General features: G+C 59.7%; 1 protein-coding gene across 5 annotated transcripts; it reads right to left on the bottom strand.

The window, feature by feature from the left end:
* Positions 1-264: 264 nt before the first annotated feature.
* RHPN1 (rhophilin Rho GTPase binding protein 1) lies at positions 265-10,275 on the bottom strand. 5 transcript variants are annotated; one of them, XM_036105699.2, is made up of 15 exons: positions 9,684-10,270; positions 6,738-6,853; positions 5,516-5,647; positions 5,203-5,278; positions 4,553-4,630; positions 3,918-4,042; positions 3,651-3,817; positions 3,273-3,466; positions 2,744-2,900; positions 2,552-2,665; positions 2,067-2,261; positions 1,518-1,594; positions 1,207-1,353; positions 933-1,094; positions 265-562 (listed from the first exon to the last, which is right to left on the bottom strand). In XM_036105699.2, exons 1-15 carry the CDS (start codon positions 10,101-10,103, stop codon positions 404-406), a joined length of 2,319 nt encoding a protein of 772 aa, XP_035961592.2. In that variant the 5' UTR covers positions 10,104-10,270; the 3' UTR covers positions 265-403. The 5 variants fall into 5 exon arrangements, with proteins under 5 accessions (XP_035961592.2, XP_035961594.2, XP_035961591.2 ...); XM_036105701.2 differs by having other exon boundaries at positions 2,552-2,662; positions 9,684-10,268; XM_036105698.2 differs by having other exon boundaries at positions 2,552-2,900; positions 5,516-5,584; positions 9,684-10,275.
* Positions 10,276-25,777: the final 15,502 nt, after the last annotated feature.

Below are 25,777 nucleotides of genomic sequence, written 5' to 3' on the forward strand. Positions count from 1 at the left end.
GGTGTGGCCAGGGTGTGGTCTGTTCAGGGGCAGGGGGACGGGGTGAGGGGGGTGTGGGCGGCAGGGGCCCACTGCCCACATACTACCCGGCCCTGCCCCTTCAGCTGGGGGGCTGCCCTCCCCAGGTGGGCACTTGGGGCGTGTGTGAGGCCCGGGCAGCCCCGAGGCAGCATTCCGGCAGCTGGGACTCGGTGCCCAGAGCACCTGTGCCACTTCCCGTGTGTGGCTACAGCGCCCGGCCGCAGCACTGGGCTCACACACACCTCATGTGACGTGGTCTTTAATGGGCAGCTCTGGGCACTGGGGGGGGCAGCCAACTGGCCTGAGAGTGCCTCAGGACGGAGGAGGACGTCCTGGGGGTGTGGGGGCGCTGGGCTCCCAGAGGGGGAGGGTGGCACGCAGCTCAGGGCTGAGGGGACAGCCTCCCTGTGGTCTTGCCCCTCTTGGCCTTGCGGCTCCAGCCAAGGAAGCGCCTGGGGCTGGCTCGTGCAGGAGCTGGGGGCCCCCACCCCCACTCCTTCTGGATCCTCAGAAGCCCTCCCAGGGCCGGCCGGTGGTGCCCCTGCAGCCGGGACAGAAAGGAGTCAGTCAGCACCCCTGGCCCGGCCCGCCCGTGGCCAGCCGGGGAGTGAGCAGGGAGGTGGTGGCTGGCCCGTCAGGGGCGAGCCGGGGGTCCCGTGAGGACTGGGTGCCACGTCGGGGTGGGTGACGGCCACGAAACAGCTCTTGCAGCAGCTCCTCGACCCCAAGCGCCCAGGGGCGTGGGCACACAGAGGCCCGCGGAGGGCAGGGGCCGCTGCCAGGGCGGGGGGGCCACGGGGCAGGCGGCTGCCGCCCGGGAAGCCACCCCTGCGGGGTCGCCCAGGTGCATGCAGCCTCCTCTTCCCCACGCCCTCTGGGCATCTGGGGATGTTGGGGCCCCGCAGGCTCACCGTGCCAGGGGGCTCCGGCCTGGGCAGCAGCGTGACCACCTGCAGGCTCACACCCTCGGTGCCCACGCCCTTCAGCTGCGCCACCACCTCGGCGTGCCTCCACCACTTGCAGGGCTGCCCGTTCAGGGACACGATGTAGTCGCCCTCCTGCAGGCCGGCTGCCTGCAGGGAGACAGGGGAGGTCTGGGAGTCCCGTGCGGGCACCCGCCACCTCTGCCCAGGGGCCCCGCTGCCCCCTTCATGAAAGCTGCCCGGGGTGGGGCAGGGGCCTTACCGCGGCCGGGCCCCCGGGGATGACAGCAGCAACGAGGACAGGCGCGTCTCCGCGCAGCGTGAGCCCAAAGCCGGCCTCTCCGCGGGTCACGCGCACAGGCCCGGCCAGCCGCCAGTGGTTCTTGGCCGAAAACACTGACAGGGGCCCCTGGGGGGGGGGGACGAAGGGGGGTCAGCTGCCGCCGGGCGGCCACAGCACCTCCCCCCGGGGTCAGAAACCAGGTGCCGCAAAGGGACTGGGCAGGGCTGGGCCACCTGCCTCAGCCCGCCTGTGCTGAGGTGGGGAGGGTGACCTGGGCAGGGGCTGCTCACCAGCCGCTGGAAGATATCGGTCACCTTCACCCTGGAGAAGCTGGGCGCCCTGATCTGGGGCTTCTGCTGTGTTTTAGCTGAAAGGACAAAGGTAAAGGGAGGACAGAGCTAAGCCTGAGGCTCACGGATGCTCAGGCCCCCAGATGCAGCCAGGACCTGGGTCAGCCAGAGCAGAGTGTGTGGCCCAAGGAACAGCCTGCTCGATGCACACCGGCCCCCCTGCAGCCCTCTGGGGCCTGGGTGCGCCCCCCACCCCGGGGGGGCCCCCTCTCCAGCCGCGCCTGCCAGCTCCTGCAAAGCAGGGGATGCCGGGTGGCTGGCCTGTGGAAATCTGCCTCCCAGGCCACGGCTGGCAGCCTCCCGGGGCGGGAACCGGCCTCAGGGATGGCGAGACAGGGAACAGCAAGGGAGCAGGCCCTCTGGGCTCCTCCCCGGGGCTCGGCTCCTTCAAGGCCCACGGCTCCACGGGCTTTAAGGGCAGCGACAGGGCCTCAGCCCACGGACGCCCGCGGGCTGGACACACACGTCCCGAGGGGCCGGGCAGCTCACGCCGGATGTCGGGAGCCTCGGCGGTCTCCAGGAAGTCGTCCTCGCGGTCGAGCTCCGAGTACTTGGCGAGCGATCGCCGCAGCGCCTGGGCCAGCACGGCTTGCAGCAGGTCCACGCTGCGCAGGGCCCGGCACACGGCGTGCAGCCGCAGCGCCTCCTCCTGGCCCAGGATGCTGCGCTTCAGGTGGGCCTTGCCTGCGCGGGACGGAGCGGGGACACGGCGGCCTGGGCTTCGTGGGGCGCACGGCCCTCAGCCCACCTGGCCCGGGCCAAACCCCAGCTTCCCCCACCCCTGCACAGGTGAGGGCTTCTGGGGCCACCCTGAGGGCCTGCTGGCCGCGCTACGAGGAGCAGCCACGTGTGGAAGGCTGGGCCAGGGAAGGGCTGCATCCCGTGAGCGCCCGCACACGCCCAGGCCACCGCCCTGCGAAGGATGGCGCGCTCCGTCCCCCTCAGCAGGCACCCTCCCCACGAGGCCGCCTCACCCAGATTCCTGCGCTCCTCCTGCCCCTGAGGCAGCACCGCGCCCCACGGCTCCGACGTGGCCGGGGGCCCAAGGAAGGCCTGCGGCAGCACTGGGAAGTCCTCCTCGGCTGCTGCTGGGGTCAGAGAGGGCCGTGAGCCCCTCCACGCCAGGGCCTGTGCCAGCACGCAGACGGGCGGGCCAGGGCACTCACGGGGGCTGTCGCAGAGGGCCACGGCCGCGTGGTAGTGGGCCAGGGCGCAGAAGTACTCCGCCTTGACGTGCACCAGGGTGGTCCAGGGGAAGGGCACGTAGTCTCGGACAGGTGGCTGGGTCATGGTCCGGTGCACCTGCTTGTACTCAGCTGCCACCTGCCAGCGCACGTGGTGGGACACTGAGGTCTCCAGGAGGAGCCCAGCAGCCTCAGCCCCTGCCCTTCCCCACCCTGGGGCCTGGCCTCTACCTGCCCCGACCCAAGGCCCAGGGGCCCCGCCCCACACCCTGCGCTGAGCCAAGCTCAGGGCTCTGGGCCCCAGTTTCTGCTCTGATTGGTGCTGCCCCAGTGGCAAGGGCTCAGGACCAGCCCCAGAGACCAGGACAACAGCTGGCTTTGAGAACTACCAGGAGACCCAGCCACTGCACCCCACCCCTCCCTGCGTGGACCTCCGATCCAGGCCCTCCTGCTCACCCAGCCACCACGGCTTGGCCAGGTCTCCCGTGGGACAAGCGCTCCCTGTCCTCACCTGGGCTGCCTCCTGAGCCAGGCGTAGCTGGGCCAGGCAGTCCTGGGGGGCTTCAGGAGACGGCAGCAAGAGACCCTCAAAGATGCACTCTTGGGCCTGGGCAGTCATGAGTCCCTCCAGCATGGAGAGCGAGGCCGGGCTCATGTCAGGGCTGGGTGCTCGGGAAAAGTTCTCCCTCAGGAGGCTGAAGGCCCCTGCGGAGGGGCGCTCACAGCAGGTGGGCAGGGCGGCCCGGCCGCACCCCCACAGTCCCGCATTCCCCAGGAAGGGGGATCCCCTCACACTGGGAGCCATCCCACCGGCCCCGCTCCAGCTCTGGCCCCAGACATGCAGATGCATGCACCCTAACTACGGCTGTGGGGTCTGGGCGGCCCTCACCAGCAGCCTTCTGAAAGGCCTCGACGGCGCGCCTGGTGCCCTCGGGGCAGGAGCGGTCCTGGCGAGCCCCAATCTGGGTGTGGAGGGCCCCGATGTTGAAAAGCACACTGCCCTTCTCGAAGGCCAGGGCCTGCTGCTGGGCCGGGACGCCCGTGAGCGAGTCGTACCTGTGGGTTGGGTTAGGCTGGGTGGCGCTCCCATAGCAAGCAGCCGGGAGTCTCAGAAAGGGCTCTGGGGAGCTGTGGGTGGAACCACGGACCCCCCTACCAGTGGAAGAGTAGCCCGAGGTTCCCGGGAGGGGCGACGAAGCGCGCGTCCAGGAAGCAGAGCTGGGTGTAGTAGGCCATGAGCAGCTCCAGGCCCGCCTCACTCCGGCTGGGGGTCCGAATGGCCTGCAGGGTAGGCACCAGCTGGGCCCCAGCACCCCAGGCCCAGCCCATGGCACGCACACACCCCCCTCAGGGAACCCCCTCGGACGTCAGAGCCCCACGGGAGCGCTCCAGGGTCTGGGGGGGACAAGGTCACGCTGACGCACATCGGCCGTCTCTGGGGCTGTCGTGGGCCCCAGCCTGGGCACGGAGCCTGTGAAGAGCACAGGGAGAGGCCCAGGCAGGGCCCCTGGGAGGGGATCGGCCCATAGCAGCCGTTCCCAAAGGGCCCGCAGAAGGTGGTGAGGACGGAGCTTCCCTAGCGTGCACAGAGCCGTCGCGTGCCCCGCGTGTGTGCCCGTCTCTCCGCTGTCCCCAGAGCTGCCCCAGGTGGGGCCTCCCGCCCTCTGAAGGCCTATGCTCGGCTCCTGACTGAGCCTCGGTTGCCCTTATTTGTGAACTGGGAGTGGCTGGTCTCCCAGGTGCGGCAGGGCAGGGAGGGAAGGGGAGGGGAGGGGAGGGGAGTCCACCCACCTGCCGCAGGTCTCCCAGCTCCTTGATTTCGGCCTCGTAGGAGGCACTGTCCTCTCCAAAGTGCCCAGAGATCAGCTCCTGGTTGGGGGAGGGGCAGGCGCCGGCCTGCTCTGGTCACCCAGCCCCACGCGGGCAAAGACGGGTACCGGAAGGGAAGCCCCGGGCCCCTGGAGAAGGGCTAAGGACTGGTGTGGGGTGGGGTTGGGGGGTCCCTGCCCCGCAGACGTGGGGTTCAGGGGTGCAGAAGCCCCCCTAACCCCTGTAAAGCAGGTGCTCTCTGCCACCTGACAGGCGAGGTGCCTGCCGGGCAGCCGTCCCCAGGCAGCCTAGCGCACGAACCCCACGGAGATGTCCGCAGCACTGCAGGGGCCCCCAGCCGGTGGGATTCTCAGAGCGAGGGTCAGGGAACACTGGGAACCCTCTCGCCACCTCAGGCTTCCAGCAGGATGACCAGCTCTGCCAGCCTACCCCACGGTGGGGGCTCTTCTCCAAAGTCCACCCAACCAGAAGCTCCTACAGCCGGGCAGGCTCTTCCTCCCTCTGGGCCCCTTTCCTCATCTGTTCAATGAAATGGCTGGACCGGGAAGCCTCCAAGATCCCTGCAGACCCCAGGGCAGGGTGTGACCCCAGGGTCATAGGTCAGCACTTACCTTCAGCGGTGTGGACCAGTCCAGCTCCTTGGTCTCCTTCAGCCCCAGGGGGATCATAGGGACAGTGATACCTTCGCTGGAACCAGAGCCACGGAGCCCAGACTCTGAGGTTGGACCCTGCTGTCCCCAGGGCCACTCCCTACTTCCCCACCTACACGTAACCCCTTTCCTCCGACTCGGATACGCGTCTTGCACACACAGCCCACAGCACACAGACGCTGCTCTGGATGGTGTCCTCACACGCGTGCACCCACTCAGCCTCTGACCCGGCTTCCACGGTCCCACGCGCACACACGTGCACGCGCACACGCACCCCTCGGGCCGGTCAGCCTCCACGCTGCTGCCGTTGAGCTCCTCCAGCTCCTCCTTCAGCAACTGCAGGCTGGAGTTGACGTAGCTCAGCTCCAGGGCCACTGTCGCCCTGACCCAGGCGTTGCTCGTGGCTCTGGGGGAGGCCGAGATGAGCTGAAGGCCAGCTCTGCAGGCAGACTGCACGCACCTGGGCCTCGCCACAGCCCTTGGCCTGGCCTGGGCTCCAGAGGCCCCTCCCAGCATGCTGTGCTCACAGGCCCAGCCCCCGTGGGGGGCAGCACTGGGGTCCAGGGCCCACCCTATGACGTCCCTCTTCTCCCCTGAGTCCCCGACAGTCGGTGTCGATTCCCGTGCACGCATACCGACGGTGCCTCTGGCTCCGGGCACATCCACCCAGACCCGGACCTTCCAGGCCACAGTCGCCCGCCTCCCACCACCGCTCTCCCTGGACGCAGGCCTCCAGAGCAACACAAAACCAGCTTTCCTGGAAAGGTGGGGGTCAGACCCTCTCTGTGCCTACATCTGGGCACCTGACAGAAGGGGCGATGGGTCCCCAGGAAGGCCAGGCTGAGAGCAGTGATGGGCTGGACAGGGATGCAGGATGGCTAAGGAAACGGAGGAGCCCCTTGGGCCCAGCAGACCCCCATCCCAGAACCCGTCGGCTGGCTCTGCACACAGTGGCTGGGGCTCTGACAGGTCGGACCATCTTCCTGGGCCTCACCCACAGAGTGGGCTCATGGAGACATGGGTGAAGGTCTGAGCAGATATGCAGCTCACTGTTCTAACGCAGAGGCATCCCTTCAGCCCGGAGGACACATTCCCGGGTCCCCAATCTTGAGACACCTGTCACAGCTCAGCCTAAACGGTGCCTGCAGGTCACCACAAAGAAATCAGAGGCTCCCACACCGCACACCAGCCCCCTCCAGCCCCACATGGCCCTTGGCTGACCCTGAGCTGCCCCTACCAGTGAGGTCCACCAAGGCAGGAGCCCGGGTGGTCTGTGAGGGTTTCAGTTGAATGCTGCCCCAGAGCCCGGTGAGAGGCCCAGCCCCTCCTCCTGGGAGCCTGCAATGGCCACTGTCACCCGCTCACGTGTCCCTCTCCCAAACCAGACCACAAGAACAGGCACCGACCTGGGTCACAGCATGGGCCGGGCTTGCAGAGGGCCTCAGGAGACAGTGGCACCACTCTCCTGAGGGGTGGGGGTGGCCACCGGCACTCACCTATAGAGGTTCTCGGCACCCGTTCGCATCCGCAGCTCCTTGGTGATCTGCTGGTGGACCCGGGCCCTGCGGCTCTGCGGGCGGCCACGTGGTGTCTGGGCCAGGGGGTCAGAGCCCTGTGGAGAGGCTGCAGGTCACAGGGCCCAGGCCAGGCCTCTGCCAACAGCTCCCAAGTGCCAGGAGACTCTCGCGGGTGGGGAAGGCGCGGTCCCCACAGTGGAACCTGAGCCAGCTCCACAGAGAGCAGCGGGGCGGCTCAGGCCTGGCTGGGTGCGCGAGCACAGGAGGGGAGTACGGCCAGGAAGAGCATAGCAGGTGGGGCCATGGCTGGGACTGTGGCCCCCATTCTGTGGGGCTCTGGGAGCCCAGGCAGGAGGTGGCCAACTGCTCACCACACAACCTTCTGCACTTTTTTTTAAAAGATTTATTTATTGGGACACCTGGGTGGCTCAGTTGGTGAAGTGTCTGCCTTTGGCTCAGGTCACGATCCCAGGGTCCTGGGATCGAGCCCCACGTCAGGCTCCCTGCTCAGTGGAGAACCTGCTTCTCCCTCTCCCTCTGCTGCTCCCCCGGCTTGTGCACATGCTCTCCCTCTCAAGTAAAATCTTTTTTAAAAATATTTATTTGAGAGAGAGAGAAAGAGAGTGCTTGGATGCACGCATGGTGGGGGGGAAGGGGCAGAGGAAGGGAGAGAGACTCTCAAGCAGACTCCCTGCTGAGTGCAGAGCCTGAAGCAGGACTTGATCTCACGACCCTGAGATCATGACCTGAGCTGAAATCAAGAGTTGGGCGCTTAAGCAACTGAGTCACCCAGACGCCCCCCTTCTGCACTTTTGAATTTCATTCCATAACCCCCATAATCCACTCAACCCACACAATTCTAGCATGAGCTTAGGCATGGCCATGCGGGGATGACCTAGCCCAGCTTTTGCCAAGGTGCTAACGGAAAGGGGCCTGCCTACAGGGTGCTGGAGGTTCTGGGGTGCTCGGCCCACGTTGACCCTGGGATGGTCTCCATCCCAGCTAGCTATTTACTTGTGGGGTCCCTTTGGGCAAATGCTCAAACCATAGGCCCAGGGCCGCTCAGCTCATAGGCAGCAGGTCAGGCCCTCTGACTGCCCACTGCCCACCTCAGCCATGGTTCCTCATTATATGGGGCAATCCTGCTAGCTGCCCACATCTCGGGGCCCCGGGGTAGGAGAGCCATGTGGCAGTGAAAGCAGAGATGGGAGGGCCCCTGGCCACAGCGAGGCTGCAGACGGGTGACTGGAGGCTCCAGCCAGGGGAGGTGAGGGGCTTCGGTAGGAACAAGGCCCGGGAGCTGCAGCAGCTCTCAGGCCCCAGGCCCCCACGCCTCCTCCTGGCCATTTAGGGACCTTCTGTTCGGGACAGGCACCAGCCCTGGAGCCAGGAAGAACTTCTCAGAATGCACCTTCCCTGGGCAACATCCCCAAAGATGGTCACACGGCCCCTGAGCACAGTGGGGATGAGGCCAGTGCGTCCCTGTCCTGATGCAGGGACAGGAAGTCGTCCTCACACAGTGCTGAGGCCAGCCTCCTGCAGGGTCCACCATCTTCCACATATTGGAGGAAATGTGGCCTATTTTCCTTGGCGAGCCCCCCCACCACTCTCAGGCACAGGGAAGTTTCAGACCCTTTGGGGGCTAGATCTTGTCCCAGTCCCTCGAAGAGGGCACCTTAAAGAAGGCCTCACACCCTCCCACACTGAAGGCTCCTGGCGCATGGCCACCTTCGATTATGACTCAACATCTCCCCCAAACTCCAGCGTTCTCAAGAGAGATCAATCAGGGAAGACCTCCCTGGGCAGCGTCCCCTCCAGGAGGCCTGAAAACCTGGGGAGGGAGGAGCAGGCCGCAGCCGAAGCTACGTCTCTCCCTTCCGGAGGTCCAACTGCAAAGCTCCAGCAGGCTCTGGGCCAGCAGCCATGTCCATCTGCCCGGGGAGGGGGGTGGTCCATGTGCTGGGCAGAGAACATCAGCTAAGCAGGGCTGTCTTCATCAACACCGTTCATCTGGTCTCCGATGTCCAGTGCTCCTGGAGAGATGTGCTGGAAGGGGGAGACCTGCAGTCTCCGAGCCAGAAGCTACTCTGAACCCTGTAGCACCCCTCGTGGGCCTGGTATGAACACGGGGTTGGCCTCTTGGTGACCCCCAGGGAACACCTAAGCTCCAGGCTGCAGAGAGGGGCAGCCCCCTCCTTCCCAGCACAGACTCCCCAGGTCTCCACCTCCACCCGCCCTATGCAGAGCCTCCCCAGTACTCCTGGAAATGGTCCACAGTCCTAGTCGGCGCCCCAGGGTTAGGGACCTCAGAGGGGGAGGAGGTGCGTGGGGAGTGAAAAAAGGACAAACTGCCCAGCTGTGAAGTCCTGCAGCCATTTCCTGTTCCCGGGAGGCTCCAGCTGCCTGCCTGCGGCGGAAAGTTTCATCAAATACAGAGCCAGGTGCCCAGGGCAAAACTGAGCAGCTCTGGAGACAGGGAGGGAAAAGCTGGGAAAAGAGGAATGACGGGCTCCGGGAACCAGCACGAGGGCCACGGGCTGTCACACACCAGAGGCCAACACCTGCCCTAGAACGGGGCCCCGGAGCGCCCCCCGGAGCGGCGGAGAAAACGGAGCTATACTTGCGCTCCCACCCATTCCTGGGCGGCACAGGATGAGCCCCAAACCCGCAAGAGAGAAGCCCAGCACAGGCACGCGACGCGGGGTCGGCTCTGCACCGAGCCTCAGTTTCCCCAGAGGTAAGCCCGGCTTGCCTGTAGGGGCGAGTGAAGCGGGGGGCTGCCAGAAGTCTTGCCGCGCGCTTAGACCTGAGAAGCCAGCGCCGACTCCGCAGCCCCGCGCCCGCCAGCGGCAGGTGGCGGGCAAAAGCTGGCTGGGGGTCCCGGACCCCTCCTCCCGGAGACCCCCGCCCCGCGGACGCGCCCACCTGGCGAACGCTGCCTGCCTCCTGCAGGCTCGCGCTCTCCTCGCCGGCTCCCGGGCCGTCCGGCCTCTCCTCGGGGATCATCGCCGCCCGCCGCTCGGGCCGTGCCCGCCTGGAAGCCGAGGCCGACGCAGGTCCCTCCCGGGCGCCGCGCCGGGTCCCCCGCTGTTCTCTCCCGGGTGGCGGCCGCGGGCCGGCTGAAGGGGCGTGGCGCCGAGCCGAGCGTGCGAAACTTGTCTTTGCCCAATCGGCGGCCGCGACGGCTCCAACGAACAGCAGCCACAGCCAACCAGAGCGCGAGGAAGGCGGGCTTGGGTCGGCCAGGCCCCGCCCACGCGACCGAGGAGTCCCAAGGGAATGCGGTCGTCCCTGGCAACCGCCCGGCCCGACGCCGCGCGGCCGGGCGGGGCGCAGACTGCGCATGCGCCGCGGCGTCCGCTCAGCGTGCGGAAAAGTTACAGAAAAAAGAAAGTTAGAGAAAAAGGAAAAAAGCAACTCCCAAACGCAGCCAGCCCGACCTTCCCGGCGCTTGCGTGCTCGGCTCCGTGAGCCGACTCCACGAGCTGGCACCGCGCCGTTGGGTCCCCCCCCACCCCAGGCAACAGGGCCCTCCCAGGAGCTCGTCCAATGTTCGCAATGGGGTTTTTAACGGGTGTGTTAGAGCGAGCGCTGGTGCGAGTCCTTCGTCAGTGCCCGCTCTCTTCGCTCGCAGACGCAGGCTCGGCCCTGACCCAGGCCGGGTGTCGTCTGCGCGGTCCACTGTCACGCCGGCAGAACTCGCTTCCAGAACCTTGCTTCCGACCCGGCAATCTGCTTGCAGAATCGTCTTCCACAAACAACTTGTAGAACCAACCTGGCCTCCAGGACCAGCCTGGCCAGCAGAACTGGCCTGCTTCCAGAATCAGACTCTGTCCAGAGCCTGCGCTCCCTGCAGGGCTGTCCCAGCAATGGACCTCCACGCGGGTCCCTCCATAACTTCCCTGGGTCCCGGGTGGCTCCGGAACACACTCAGATTTCCTGCGGGGCTCGCCTCACCCAACGACACACCTTTTGTAGGGGCAGAAACAGCAGTGCATAAGCAGTAACCACGCCAATGTTCATCAGGTTCGTCCGAAGTTCCAGCCTTCCCATCCTAACCACCGGCCTGGGTCCCTGCGGTGTCACGGTGCTGAGCCACGGGCTCGCTCGCCTGCCACATGCACGCGGAGGCCTGCAGCCCGCGGAGCTAAACCCTGTAAGCTAAGCTTCCTGGCCTGCCCTGGACACAACATCTGACCCAACAGTAGTAACAAAACAAGACAGGGAAAATAAAAAGTAATCACAGAATAGTACCTGACTCAGCTGTGCATTCCTTTTCATAGCCGTAATAATGTAATCAGATGTCCTCCTGGCATCTTGACCTCAGGGCAATTATCACTTGATTCTATTAGGAGGAGGGGAGAGGTGAAGGTGGAGGGAGACAGGGCAAGTGGAGGGGAGAGATGGAGAGATGCTGACACGTCATCCTCCTGAGGCTGTCAATGAGTGACCCCGAAATTAGGAAACAGCACTCCACAAGCAGAAGCATGTTGTTCAGAACTGTGGGATTCAATACCACAACCCACCAACTCCAGGAGTCACAGGGGGTTGCCCCTGGGGAGGGGCAGCCGGGCTGGGGGAGGTTGCTGCTTTGCTAAACAGTTCTTGCAGAACTATGTGGTTGGTGAACCTGGGCACCTTCAATAATAAAGCCATCCCAAAGCTTGTTTTTTAGAGAGTGAATGTTTAGAAATTGGCAACAGAAAATATAACCATTTGGAAGTGAGGAGATATTTCTAAAATAAGGTTTGAATTGAAAGAAACACAAACTATACCTAAAACATAACTAGAAAGTAAATAACATTATATAAGACGTATGGAATAAACCAAAGGCAATTCTGTAAACTTAGATGAGTTTACTGCCTATACGTAGGTGTGTGTATACATATATGTGTATATATGACAATTTCACCAAATCAAAAGAAAGTACAAAGAGGAAATTACTAAAGATTAAAAGTTGGCATCAGTCACATAGCAAAAAAGCTGAGTGGGAAAAAACAAAGTTGATAAATCCTTGAGAGTGAAAAAAGAGATGGTATCAACTAGGACTGGCCTCTGACTGCATGAGATCCGGACTCTGGGTGCAGATCAGTCCCTGGCAGAAGGCCTGTGGGGACCTCCGTAGATCACCGTGCCCTACAGGCGTCCGGGCAGTGAGTCTGTGTGTTGTGCCCAGGCGTTGGCATTGGGGGCTAATTAGCCACAGGGAGTGAGATGTTTATTATTTGTCCCCAGGCCACCATTTAGAAGTGGGTGGTGGAGGCCGTGTGGCCCCAGGGTACCCACTCCCAGGCTCCTGTCCTGTGCTTCCCACCTCGTAATAGAGACCGGTTACTTCTCCTCAGGCCTCATTTCTGTGTTTCAGGGAGGAAAAAGAGAAAAGAAGTGTCAGAGAGGAAAGCACAACATTCCCCCGATTCCTTCCTGTCAGCTGGGAAGACAAGAATGTGTTTGGGGTGACCGTGAGTAGCGGCTGTCTCAGAGGGAAGATACAAATACACCATGTTAAGGAAAAAGAGGATTAAGCAAGCCACGGGGAGATTCTACAGACTCAGGAAGCATTACGAATGTAAACTGGAAGATCTAGAGAAAATGGTTGATTCTGTATCAAGACTTAAATGATCAAAGTTGGCCCAAGAGAGTGGAGAAGACAGGAGCAGACCAGTAGCCACGGACCGAACAGCTGAAAGGGGCTCCGGACTCTCACAGGCACGCGGCGAGTCTCTCCAGTTGGCCGGGAACACATGCTTTCCCCGCTAGTCAAACAGGCCAAGTTACCAAAGGGGTGCTGGTCCCCGACCCAGCTCGCCAGGCTAACTTGCCAGGTCTGATGAAGAGAGGGCCCAAGACGCCGTGGATCGCTCCCATCAACAAACATAAGCTGCAGACTTTGTGGGTGGCCTGGCCCCATCCACTCGCCCCACCCGTCAGTAGTCTCGTTTGGCTCCTGGGACCACTTCCTTTGTGAAGCCACATCCTCCAAGGAAGGATGGCCAGACTCAGCCCCAGAAGGTGTAGGCTGCTGCTGTATGACCAGAGGGAGCTGGGGCCATGGGGAGGGGTGCTGTCAGAGGCCGGGGCCGTTAAGGGGCCTGCAACGCCTGGGCACAACACACAGACTCACTGCCCGGACGCCCGTAGGACACGGTGATCTACAGAGGTCCCCGCAGGCCTTCCGCCAGGGACTGATCTGCACCCAGAGGCTGAGGATGTAGTGGGTCAAGAGAGGAGTCTTCAGGGTACACTTGGGAGAGCCCCGTGGGAGGAGACCGTGCCCCCCCACCTCTGGATGCTGTCATTATCGGGCGCAACACCAAGAACTGTGTGGTCATCTTGCGACGAGGGGGAAAGCACAGACATACTGAGGGTGGCAGGGAATCCTGGCCCTTCTCCTCCTCTGGCTTCTGGCTTGCTGATATAACCAGTCTCCTCTCCATCCCGGTCACTCCAAGTTGGGCTTTCTGATGCTTGAGCCAAAAGTGTCCCAACACAACACAGGTACACCACTGGAATATGAATAAGAGCAAATCAGATCCAGCAGCGTGCTAATGCATAATTTGCCTGACCGGGTAGGTCTCACATCAGGAACCCACCAGCCAGGGTGATCTCAGATTTACAGAGGGGAAGCCGTGCGGGAATCTCCATAGGCCCCCAACACATCTGAACAGTTCAGCCACTATTCTATAACAGATTCTAAGTACAACAGAAACGGAAGGGAACCCCCCAGTTTGATAAAGACAATGTATCAAATGCAGACAATGAGTATATTACATATTGAAATCTTAAAACCATCCACATTTAAATCAGGAACAAGATATGAACGCCTGCTACTTCCACTCTTCTGTGTGGTTTTGTAGTTCTCGGTTAAGGAAATAATAATAATAATAATAATAATAATAATAATGCAGGAAAACAAAATCTTAGGGAGAGGAGACAAAATTTTCTTTATACTCAGGTGACATGATTGCATAATTTGAAATCCCAAGAATATCAGCCAAAAGAACTATCAGAACTGATTAGAGAATTTGGTAAGGCAGCTAGTTTTAAGCTAACTGTTAGGGATGGAACTGTGCCCCCCCTTCATATGTTGAGGCCCTGCCCGCAATGTGACAGTGTTTGGAAGGAAGGTTGGGGGGATGGTTAGGCTTAGGTGAGGCTGGGGGGGGGGTGGCGTCCCACAGCAGGATCAGCGCCCTTGTAAGAAGAAAACGCCAGAGCTTGCAGCCCCCAGCAGGCAGGCCCACGGCGGGAAGGCAGGCCCTGCAAACCAGGGGGAGGGCCCTCGCCGGGACTGAGGCAGCGGGCATCTTGATCTTGGACTTAGCCTCCAGAACTGTGAGCAAATAAATTCCCGTTGTTCTAAGCTGCCTGGCCTGCGGTACTGTGTTACACCTGCCTGAACAGATTAAGACACTACATAGAGACCAATTACTTAAAACACACACACGCGACTAGAAATAGAAAAATAGAAGTCGGGAATATTTTCAGTCACAAATGTGACAAGACTATCTGATGTCTAGGAAGAAACTTAACACAAAATGTACATGATCTATGAGATGTATACAATTTTACTCAGCAATTTAAAACCAGACTTGAACCATGGTTGGACGTACCGTGCACCTTGATGAAATATGTACCTACTGTAAAAATGTCAACTCTCCCTAGAGGGGGCTTAAAGATTTCCATGTAAACAAGCAACCTGCCAACCGTGTGAGAAGAAAAAGGAGACAATTCAAATAACCTCAGGATTGGAGGAACATTTTACATTGAAACAGAAAATCCAGACACCATAGAAGAAAAGACTGTGCAATATCAAGATTTAATGTTTCTATCTAACAAAAGACATCAGGAAAAAGTCAAAAGAAGAAGAGAGAGGAAAAAATTGCAACACATGCGATAAAGGAGGAGTGAGCGCCCCAAATAACAGAGCCCCTAAAACTGGTTCCAAAATAGTCAAAGGTGCCCACAGACAAAGTGAGGAAAGGTCAGGTGTCAGTCTGCGTCCAGCCAGGAGAGCAGACAGCACCCCGGGACTTCCAAACAGGAGACGGAACACGGCACCGGCGTGAGGTACGGGACAGTGTGGAGGAGCGGAGGCGGCAGGTGGGGGCCCACAAGTCCAGGACCAACGCTGCCAAGGCTGTTGCTGCAGGAGGCCACAGCCTCCCTTCCCCACCCCGAGTCTCACCGGACCCACGGGCGGGCGGCAAAGGCAGACTCCAGCTTCGGCCTCCGTGCAGTAGGGGTGGGTGGAGGATGGCCGGTGTCGGGCCGGGGACCAATAGGTGACATCCCACCCAGGATACAAACACGAAATCCACATGAAAATGTGCTCTCCTGCACCGGGGGTCAGGGCAAGGCAAAGCCGGGAACAGTGGGACTCTCGGCGTTTGGAAGCTCGCCAAACACTGGAGAGGGGGTGGCCACGAGCCGAAGGGCGCAGGCCGGCCCACGCGTGAAGAGACAGTGCCTTCTAGGTAAGTCATCTGGACGGAGCTATTAAAATCTAAAATATGCACGCTCTGCTTCCGTGAACCTGCTTTTAGAAGTCACACCTTCTGAAGTAAAAATGTCAGAATTAATACAAAAATAAAACAGAGTAAAAACGTGACTACAACCCCAGTGCTCCCTACCAAAGGTCTGGCCAAATCTAGAATGGCATGTCCATGCTGCGGGATATGATGAAATTGTCTTAAAATGAGAGCAATAATGGGGGCGCCTGGGTGGCTCAGTCGTTAAGCATCTGCCTTCGGCTCAAGTCTTGATCCTGGGATCCTGGGATTGAGCCCCGCGTCGGGCTCCCTGCTCCGTGGGAAGCCTGCTTCTCCCTCTGTCCCTCCCCCTGCTTATACTCGCTCGCTCTCTCTGACAAATAAATAAAATCTCTTTTAAAAAAATAAAATAAGATAAAATAAGAGCTATATGTAATGACTTCAAAGGAAGCCCACGTCATATCATTATGTAAATAAAACAAACTGCGAACTAACACCTATGTGGAGGAAAAATCCCACATCAGTATTTTAAAAAGAAAGACAAGGAAGAAGACTGCAAAGCAGCACCGCCACCGAGTTTGGCCACACACGCTTCTGTGTTATTGGACTTGTCACAGCAAGAATGCACTACTGTACTTTCGAGGTTAAAAAAAAAATGAGACGGGAAAACGAGAGAATGAGAATGAGGAGGTGGAGAATTTGGGTTAGAAAAGGCAGACGACGGCTGGTCGGTAGTCGGAGGGGGACGAAGGCCACCAGGGGGGCTCCCACAGACAGAGGCAGCACGGAGTGGTGCGTCAGCCGCACGCGGGCATACAGATCCATAGTTTGCAAATGCGAGCCCAACAGGCTCTTCACGTGAACATGAACACGCGGGCCGCCAAGCCGGGAGGAAACTTGGGCTCCCTTCTGAGGTTCTGTGCATCCCCCAGGAGGACGTGGCTGGCCGGCAGTTCAGAGCCTTGCCCACAGCCTGGCAGCCATGCAGCAGGGTCTGGAACCTTCTGCCCGCACCAGCCCATCTCCTGGCCGCGCGAGACGCTGTCGGAGACCTGGGATCACCAGGTACTGCTCTAGGTAGAGAAATGGGGGGAAAGCAGCCGATTCTAGAAAATCCTCCCCATGCCTGGATGGGGCCACTTCGAGGACTGTCCCCTGAAAAATGCGGGTTTGGTTTTTTTGGTTCAGTCTTGAATGTCAAGCAAGTGGTGGTACTTCCATGACTTACTCTCTGGCCTCAAGTCTCAGTTAGGTGACAGTGCTGACCCTGTTTATTTACATCTGCATTTCTTCAGAACGGGAGGCAGGGGAGGCAGGCTTTGGAGGCACAGGATCGGGGAAAAGCCAGATCATTTAATTAGGCACGTATTTGTCCACGCTGTGGCATGCTAAGATTCCGGAGCTTCAGCACATGCACCTGTACTTAGAGGGTACGCGACATAAATTGAAAAACAAATAACAGTGAAGCACGAAGAGAACATGATGTACTGCGGCGTGCGAGCCACTTGTCTGTGACAAATGGAGAAGCGGGCTCCACAGGACCACAGGAAGCCTTAATCAATGGCAGTAATCGCCCCCGATGCATCAGCGGTGGGGGTGTCACCGAGGGACGCCGGAGGAGAATCAACAGAACGTGAAAAATGAATTGTTTGTAAATACTCTCAACAATTTTGTGTTTGTGAGAGAGCCATTCATCACTTGGAGACCGCCTTTAGTAAAAGATGCACCTGGCTTCCTGGCGAGACGGCGCCATCAATCCCACCCAAGTCAGGGGCCAGCTTGGGGCTGTCAAAGGCCCCAGAGGACAGACACACATATTTATTCTTATTTGAAGACAAGGTAAGAGTCATTTGGAGAGAAGTGGGAAGAGCCACTGGGAGGGACGGCTTGCAGGGGGCACAATAGAAAAAGCCATTTGGGAACAGAGAGAACTCCTTCAAGCTCCCTTCTTCAAGAGGGGGCCTTGCGCAGGGGCCCTGGGGGGAGGGGCTCTGTGGGCACTGAATGCCCAGCACACTCTCGACTCTTCCCACGCCACATTATGCTCTTTCCCTCCTGGATATAAAGGTGCTGGGTGTGCACGTGGGGAGGGAGGGAGACGTCCTGCTCTGAGCAAGGCAGGTGGCCCACCTGCTGGCTTCTGGGGAAATGGCACTTTTCGGGAATGAGGCCCAAGGAAACAGGAGGGGGCACAAATTATTGTCCTTGTAAATTTGGTAGAGTGGCCTGGCCCCACAGGCATTTTTCTGGCCACTGTGGGGAACCGGTTCCATCCTTAGAAGGGTTCCAGGCAAGGGCCCCAGGGCTGTCCCTGAGCATGGCTGTCAGGCAGACAGCTGGGAGCACCTGTATGTCTTCCACCACGGAGGCCTCCCCGTAACCCGCTGCTGTGCAGTCTACAGCTGGAGAAGCACCTGGGGCTGGAGGCTGGCAGGGAGCTCTGGAGGGGCAGCGGACAGGTGAGGAGCAGCCTGCTGAGCTGGAGAAACCTGGGGAGGGCTGAGGTCCAAGGACAGCCGGTGACCGATGCCTCGTGTCATGCTGCCGACGGCTGGAGGGATGGGACCAGGGATGTGGTGCAGACCGGTGCAGACCTTGCCAGGAGACTTCTCAGGGGGGCACGGACAAAAGGCTGCTCTGATCAGAATCAAAATCGAGCTGGAGAGGAAGCGGACGCAGGAAGTGAACACGTCTGGGGAGTTCTGCTCTGGCTGTGACCCTTGGCCGTGGGGTCAGGGGAGGGCCACAGGGCCGGCTGGCCTTTGGCAAAAGTACTAAGAGTCCAACCACAGAACAGAAGGCAGCGGAAAGGGGGACACGGGCATGGCGCATGTGGGGCTGGGAGGCTGCAGAGGCTCCCTGTGGACTGTTTCTATGTGTTGGTGACCAAGGAAGCAAGGTCCCCCACTGACCGTGGGCTGCCGAGGGGCAGAGGAGGTGGCAGGAGAGTGGGGCTCTGTGTGTGTGGGGGGGGGGTTGCAGGGGTGAGAGGGCACTGGCCAGCCAAATGGGGCCTTGAATAATGACTGTGCCATACTGATAGCTTGTGATATGTGAGGAAAAAAACCCTTAATTTCCAAAACTAATTCGTTTGTGACCTAAGCCAGAAAGATTCAGATTCTAGATGGAGGTCACTCTGACGTCACCACCGAATACCTTATTGTCAGATAGTTTGGGATATAATTTATAAAATGTTTTTGACATCTGCCCAGCCAGTCACCTGAGAACGAGGCTTTTACCCCGAATCTGGGACCACCTAGACACAGCTACCTTCAAAAATATATATCATCAGAAAATATGCATCATTCATTTACCAAGTAAAAAAGGGGGCATTATTCAGTGGAACCAAAGCTTCCTTCTCCCTGAAAACCTGTTTCTATTTTCCACGTATGACTAATTTTTAATCTTAGTGACTGAGCGGTAATGCCATTGTCACTGATGCTGACAAGGGGGTTTTAAGAGGCGTATGATAGATGTTGCCTTCATGGCAGCCCTTTTTGGTTATTGTTCTTGTGGCGTTCTGAATAGAATGAGTTCAGCCTCCGTGGGGTTCGAGCAAATCCAGGCACAATTGTAGATTAGATGCCGTCTTTATGCAAAGCTTGGGCGCGCGCGCTCCTGGCCGTGGGAGGCCCGGCGGAAGGCTGCTGTCCGGCCACTACTCACCCAAGCGGGAAGACAGCTCCTTACTTAACATCCATTTGTTCAGAAGGCAGGAAAACGGCATCTTTACTCATCTTGCACAAAGGCACTAGAACTTGTAAAACAATCAAACAGTAATGCAGAGAAACGCGTCCTCGCCTCTACGTTTTTCGGGTGGTTTTCCTGTGCCGGGGCTGGAGGGTCAGAAGAGGGCCCCACGCAGCCAGCCACGCGGACTGCAGCCCTGCAGGCTCCTGGTATCCACCTCCCTCCATCCTCACTTGGGTCTCCCGCTGGTGGAGGCGCTCAGCTTCCTGCGGGCCTCCCTGCCCCAGGAGCCGGCTGCCCTCTAAGGCCCAGCCAGCCCTGCAATGCCAGTGGAAGGATGTGGTTATGGTACCTGAGCCGGCGGGCCCCGGAACCTGCGCAGCCACATCCACGCCCCGCCGGGCCTCCCCGCCCCGACAGGCACACACACTCACACGCACGCGCACAGGTCGGCAGGTGCCCACGCACGCCGGGTCCTTCCGCAGGCACCTGCGACCTTCAGGAGGATCCTCCCAGCCAGGGAGTCGGTGCTCCGGCGCCCCTTGGCTGGAGGAGCCCTCCCCCGCTCTGGAGGCTAGTCTGCCTTCTCCCACGGACCCCAGCAGGGCTGAGCCCACGGCACGAGCTTGCCCTCCAACACCGGTGAGCCTGACCTCTCCCCGTCTTGTCTCCGGCTCTGCTCCCTTACCCCTGCCTCCTGGGCCACCTCCCAAATAAACTATTTGCACCAAGGCTGTGCTGCTGAGGGAACCCAGCGTCAGACACTTGCATCCACGGTGCACGAGGGACCCACGACTGTCACGCCATTTGCAGCCACCGGCTGTGGCCTTGTCCACACATCCCCCCCCCCCCCCCCCGGCTGCCTGGAGTCCACGCTCTACGTTCCCGACTCAGCTCCGGTTTCGCCTCTCCCGCCTGTCTCCCCGGACTCGGTCAACCCTGCTGTGCTTCCGGGGGGGCTGAAGAACACGCTCCTCTGCCTCACACCCCCACCCCCAGCCCAGCGCCCAGCACGCCGGGCTCACGCCGTACACCGGCGGCACCAGGTGGGCATCGACAACGGCCCTGTGAGCTTCTTGCCAACATTATCCCCTTCAGCGTTCAAACAGCAAAAGCGGCATGATGTCCGCACTCCTCCACGGCCCGAGACCCAGCACAGCGTGCAGGGGGCCAGGGGTCACCCCGCCGACCCCGGGCCTCTCCCGTGCGGCCCCGCCCCACCAACACTGGCTGCGCATGCGCCAGCCAGCCTTCCCAGAGGCCCCCCGCGGCAGCCAGCGGCACGTGGTGGCAGCGACTGCGCACGCGCGGAACTGACCGCGGGGAGGCTGCCTGGCGGGGGCGTAGGTGCTGTGGGTCTGGGGGGCCCGGGGAGCCGGGGAGAGCTGCAGAGTGGGTGGGACCCGGCCTGAGGGCCCAAAGGCCAGCGGGGGCCCAGAGGAGGCCTTGCCCTGGGTGACTTGTTCCTGCCGCTGACTTCATTCCTCTCGGTGACCGGGCTGTGCCCTCGGTGACCCCGGCTGTGCCCGCGGCATCGGTGCTTCCGTCGGGGTGCCTCCTGCTCGTGTGCCCTTTCCCTCTCCTCTGCAAGACTGTCCCTGCCCCCCTCCTGCTCCAGCCCTTGGCCCTGCGGGGGGAGAGAGGGGCAGGGACCACACCTGCAGCCCAGGGACAGCACCAGCGCCAGGTGGGGGGGTCCTGCCCCGTCCCCAGGGTTTCCCCTCCCCAGGGACGCTGACTTGCCCACCCCATGCCCCCTTCCTCCACCCTAAAGGGCTTCCTGCCCTGGACCCTGCCTGTCCAACTCCCGCTAACCTTAGGGAGCTGGTCTTCCCGGCTCCTCATTCCTGACTCCCCACGTGCCTTCCTCCTCCTTGTCACCTCGCTAGTAACGCCCTGTAATCTTGTAACACCTTGAGTTTACAGGGTTTTTTCCTTGTTCTTCTGGTCTGACGCTTCTAAAGCTTAAGTACTCAGCTAGAGTTTGCAAACGGGCTCTTTTCAGTGGAGTCCATACCTGCATTCCCAATACTTGGTTGTTGTACTTAATACAAGCATGATGACATATAAAACCCAGGAAAATGCTCAGGACCTGTTACTGGAAACTGTTCCTAGAGAGACTAATAACAGAGTGATAATGGGGTCAAGAATGAATACCATCTGTGGACCGTCAGGTCCAACACAGACCTCATGGACAGTGTGCCTTTTTTCTTGGCTGTGGGCTGAGTTAGCTGTTGCTGTGTTTTAGGTGTGGACTCAGCTGGCTGCACCATCAGCTCCTGGCATGACAGGCTGCCACGTGGGTCGCGGCTCGCCTTCAGAGCTGACCTGCTGCTTGCCCTGGGGTCTTCCACGATGCTGCCCAGGCCCCTGTGTTTTCTTAAAATCAGGAATATGCAGTTACAGATAAAGGAGGTGTCGTGGGAGGTGGTCAAGTGTCTGATTTGAAGCTGTTCTTGGTGAAAGATAAAGTTGCCCTCATGAGATAATAGGATACTTTTGGGAAGAAGAAGTGGCCTTTGCTGGGTGGGTTGCAATTTTTGTTCAGCACTGGTGCACTCTTGTAATCACTTAACCTAACTGAGCCCTGCCTGCAGTGTGGAGACTGGGATGGGGGAGTGTGTGTCCGCAGACAGACACGGGTGGTGTGGAGCAAGGACTTGGCTCATCAGACTGGAGAAGGAGAGGAAGGGGGTGATCTTATCGCTTCTCTGTGCAGTTTATGTTTCTTCCCATCAAAGACATTGTTTCAGCATTGGCTTTGCGTTTCTCCCCTTGGGAGTCACATTGAAACATTTCTTTGATTAAAGGACTAAGAGAGTACTGAGCAGATGAAGCTAGAAACTCAAAGAAATAGAAAGCGAAGGAACCAAACCAAAAGAAAATCCAGGAAGATGTTGGGAACACCAGGTTTGAGTCTTTTATTTGCTGTCAGTGTTTCATTTTTAAAGCCACAGTCTTCAGTATGTTGCATTCTTCATTTTTTTTAACCCCTGAGCATTTCTTAATTTGCATGTCATCTTGTTAATTTGAAAGTATGTACTTTGTGTTCATGTAAAGTACATTTATTTCAAATTTCAGAAGGTATGTGCTGCTTTCTGTGTGGTGTGGGGGGACTGGAGTCCGTCCTGGGAGGGGTGGGTGTGGTTGCTCACTAGTCAGAGCCCTCCTGGTGAGTTCTGAGGAGCGGCAGGGACTGGCGGGGTGTCAGAGTAACCTGGACCCCATCTCACATCCCAGGCACCATGTTTGGCCTTCCCAGGGGCCACGTTGGTGGTGGTCTTTTTAGTGTTTTAACAGAGGTTCTGACCATCTATCATGACATGGACATGCTCTCAGTGAAGGAATGCTCTGTTACCTTGTGACTTGAAGCAGCGCTTGACAGAAAGTACATTCTCCATTTCCAAAGAAAATCCAGGCCAGGATAATCTTGTTACCAGATAGGGTTTGTTCTCAGTCCCCAATCTCTGTGGAGGAGGGGAGGTAAGGAATGGGAGGAAGTGAGGTGAGCGCAGTGGGGGGTCCTTGGTCTGGCCTTGGCCATGGAGTTGGGACCTGCCCTCCTGTGTTTAGCCAGTCTTTGCTTTGACTCGGGCAGAAGTAAGAATCCAGGTGAACTGGAACGGAGACAGAAGGCTAACGGCCTGATCGCACGCTCTCTCAGCTGCCATGGTCCTTTCTTTTTTTTTTTTTTTTGCTTTGTTTTTGTTTTAAATAAATGATTTTGCCGGAAATAATTGTGAGCTTGGTAACAATCAGCGTAACTACATGTCTTTCAAAGACTAAAAGCTAACGTGGTTGACAAGGCATGAGGTACACGGTTGTTGCTGACCTGTCTTTCCCTCTCCTGTTCTCTACCCCGTTCTTGTATCAGATGATCGTGTGAATAGCTGCCTTTGTCCAGGGCAACAAAGAAGACACCTGATGAAAAGGACCGTGGTGGGGTCTGCTTTTGAGACGTTTGGCGCTGTGAGTGACCCGGGTCTCGACCACGGGGTTTGCTTATCACTTCACGGTGACTGGGATGTGAGTTTTAGAATCCGGTAGTTTGGCTTCTGTTCTGAATATATTTCCCCTTTTGAATGAAGTGCCCTGGAATATGTGACTTGTTTCATTTGCTGTTTTCTCTGAGCAACATCCAGTGGTGTTTACTAGTTTTCTGTAGTCTCGGGGGAGAGACTGGGGAGCCGGGCTGCTGCCTTCTGTGGCCGGCCACTGGCGGCTTCCGTGTCCCTGCCGTGAGGCGGGCGCTCGCCTCCTCCAGGTGGGCGTGTGCGGACAGAGACCCACACGTTCCAGGTGGCTGATTTGTTCAGGTCGCAGAAATTGGGACTGTTATGATGATGTGACCCAAACGTTAACCGTTGCCGACATTGTACGGAGCTGCGTGGCGGGAAACGTGTGTGGCGCGGATTCCAGGCCAGCCGTGTCGGCCTCGAGCTGTGGGCCGGGGCAGGGTTTCTCTCTGTGCCTGGTGCTCTGTTCCAAATCTTCGTTTTCTCTCCTGGAAAATGTCAGAAAGTTACAGAAGCTTTTATGTTGTGTTTCTTTTAATTGTGATAAAACTTATATAATAGAAAAGTCATCACTTGAACCACTTTAAAGTATGCAGCTCCGTGGCAGGAAGTGTATTCACGGCCTTGTGCCACCATCACCTGTGCTGGCTTCCAGAACCCCGTATCACCCCAAAAGGAAACCCCGGACTTCTCTTCCCCTGTCCCCCAGCTCCTGACAACCTCTGACCAGCTTTCTGTTTCTGTGGATTGGCCTGTTCTGGATGTTTCATGTAAGTGGATCACACGATATTTGCCCTTTTGTGTCCCTGTAGCCTGTGGCGATACTCAGTTCCTTCTTACAGCTGAGAATATTCTACTGGATGAATATTAGCACTTTCTGCTTGTCCGTTTGCGTGTTGATGGTCTGGATCGTTCCCACCTTCGGGCGGTTGTTCATGTTACTGCGGTGAACATTCACGCACACGTATTTACGTGAACGGCCGTAAGTGGAACCGCTGGGTCCCGTGGAAGTCTGTGTCTGCCTTATCGGGGAACGGCGGCCCATGTCCCAGAGGGGGACTGTGCCTCCCGGCCGTGTGCTCTGCATCCCTGGCGACGCAGGCTTTCTGTCCTTCTCACTGGCCCCGGTGCGTGTGATGTGGATTCCCCGTGGGTGTGCGCTGAGCTGTGCGCTGAGCTGAGTGCTGGGCCCGCTCTGCCAGGCCCCAGTCCTTGTGCCTGGGCTGTCGGGCTGGCCGAGGTGGCGTCCGGGCTCCTGCTCAGGCCACTACCTTGGGTCCTCTCTGTTTAGTTTGGGTTCTGTGTCTGTATGTATTTCCTCACCCCGGTAATTTCTTTGGAAGTTCCTTGTGAAGGGCCGTGTTCCTGAAGTGGTGGGAGGAGTGAGGGGGCCGGCTCTGCGCAGGTGGCCCCCCGTGCTCCCGCGGCTTCCAGCTCTCTGCTTAGACCCGAGCGGTGCTCCTCGCTGCCCCGCTCACAGGTTTGCTGTCACGCATAGCTATAAAAAGAGAAAAGTCCCTGGAAAGATCGGAGACTTCTACAAGATTTTGAATCTTTCCCTCTGTTTTTTAAAGCGGCAGGCTTTGTAAGTGAGCAGCGGATGTACATATTTATGTATAAGTTTTTGTTGTAGGTCTGCAGAGGTCACCAGGCCAGTGACGATGAGTAACCATGAAAAGCCATCCAAGAAGAAAAGGCGTGAACGCATCTGAAAGCGTGATTGTCACGACCAGCTGGGGCATGATGTTTAGTCCTCCAGGGCACGAACCTAGTGCCTAACTTTCTAGTAGGGATTTTTTGCGAAGTAAATGGGTGGAGCCTGGGGGGGGCTGGTGTTTGGGGCTGGGCTGGGGGAGCCTGGGGGCGGGGGGAGACGGAAGCCGGGGGTCTGACCGCGGGAGCGCTGCCCGGGGTCCACTCCCGAGAAGGACAAGCCATTCAGAGGCCGCAGAAACAGCCTGGGCTCCCAGCGGCGGTGCTGCGGGCGGGCCTGAGCGCTCTGGACCTTCGCCCCTGCCCGTGAGCTCCAGCGGGCGGCCGCCGCCGCGTCGTGGCCTCTGGTGGTGTGTTCGCTGTGTTCTGGGCGCGAGGTGGTCCCTGAGGACGGGGCCCTCGGAGGGGAGACAGCCAGCAAGTGGACGCTAGGCAGGGAACGGACGGGGTGCACATGAAGAGCAAACAGAAGAGAAAGGCAGCACATCGGAAAGGAACAGGCCGGAGGGCTCGAGGCGGAGCGTGCCCCAGAGAAGGGCGGGCGCGGAGGGCGGCGTGGAGGAGGCGCGGCCGCGTCGGGCAGCAAGGAGCTGGCCGCGGCCAGAGGCGGGAAGCGTCCGCGGACAGGAGGCCGAGGCGACGCGATCGGGCAGCAGGCGCGTGGATGGAAGGCGCTGCCGGAGCCGAAGCTGCGGGCCGAGGTGCTGGGGCCGCAGTCGGGGGAAGGCACCGGGTAACGCGTCCCGCTGGGAGCCCGCGGTTTCCACGAAAGCCCAGGAAAGGAAGGCGGACGCAGCAGGCGGGAAGGGGCCCGGGGAGCCCGAGGGCGCGGACGCGGAGGGCGCCGTGCGGCGTGGGCGCTGGGGGGCTCGGCACCCGGACGGGGGGGGGGGAGGCGGGGCGGGGCGGGGTGGAGAGGCGGGGGGGCGCGAGGCGGGGCGGACAGGCAGGAGGGGGCGGGGCAGGGCAGAGGCGGGGCGGGGTGGAAGAGAGGCAGGACGGGGGTGGGGCGCGGAGGCGGGGTGCGGTGGGGCGGAGGAGGGGTGGGGAGGAGAGGCGGGGGTGCTGAGGCGGGGTGAGGCGGGGTGGGGGGCGCGGAGGCGGGCTG

This window comes from Halichoerus grypus, chromosome 5 (assembly GCF_964656455.1).
Source record: "Halichoerus grypus chromosome 5, mHalGry1.hap1.1, whole genome shotgun sequence".
Taxonomy (NCBI): Eukaryota; Metazoa; Chordata; class Mammalia; order Carnivora; family Phocidae; genus Halichoerus; species Halichoerus grypus.

Coding starts and splice junctions, on each gene's coding strand:
- RHPN1 (XM_036105697.2), bottom strand. CDS start 10,103: ATGCGCAGTCTGCGCCCCGCCCGGCCGCGCGGCGTCGGGCCGGGCGGT. Junction 6,854..9,683: donor AGGCAGGCAGCGTTCGCCAG/GTGGGCGCGTCC, acceptor GCCTCTCCACAG/GGCTCTGACCCCCTGGCCCA. Junction 3,467..3,650: donor GGCCTTTCAGAAGGCTGCTG/GTGAGGGCCGCC, acceptor GCCCCTCCGCAG/GGGCCTTCAGCCTCCTGAGG.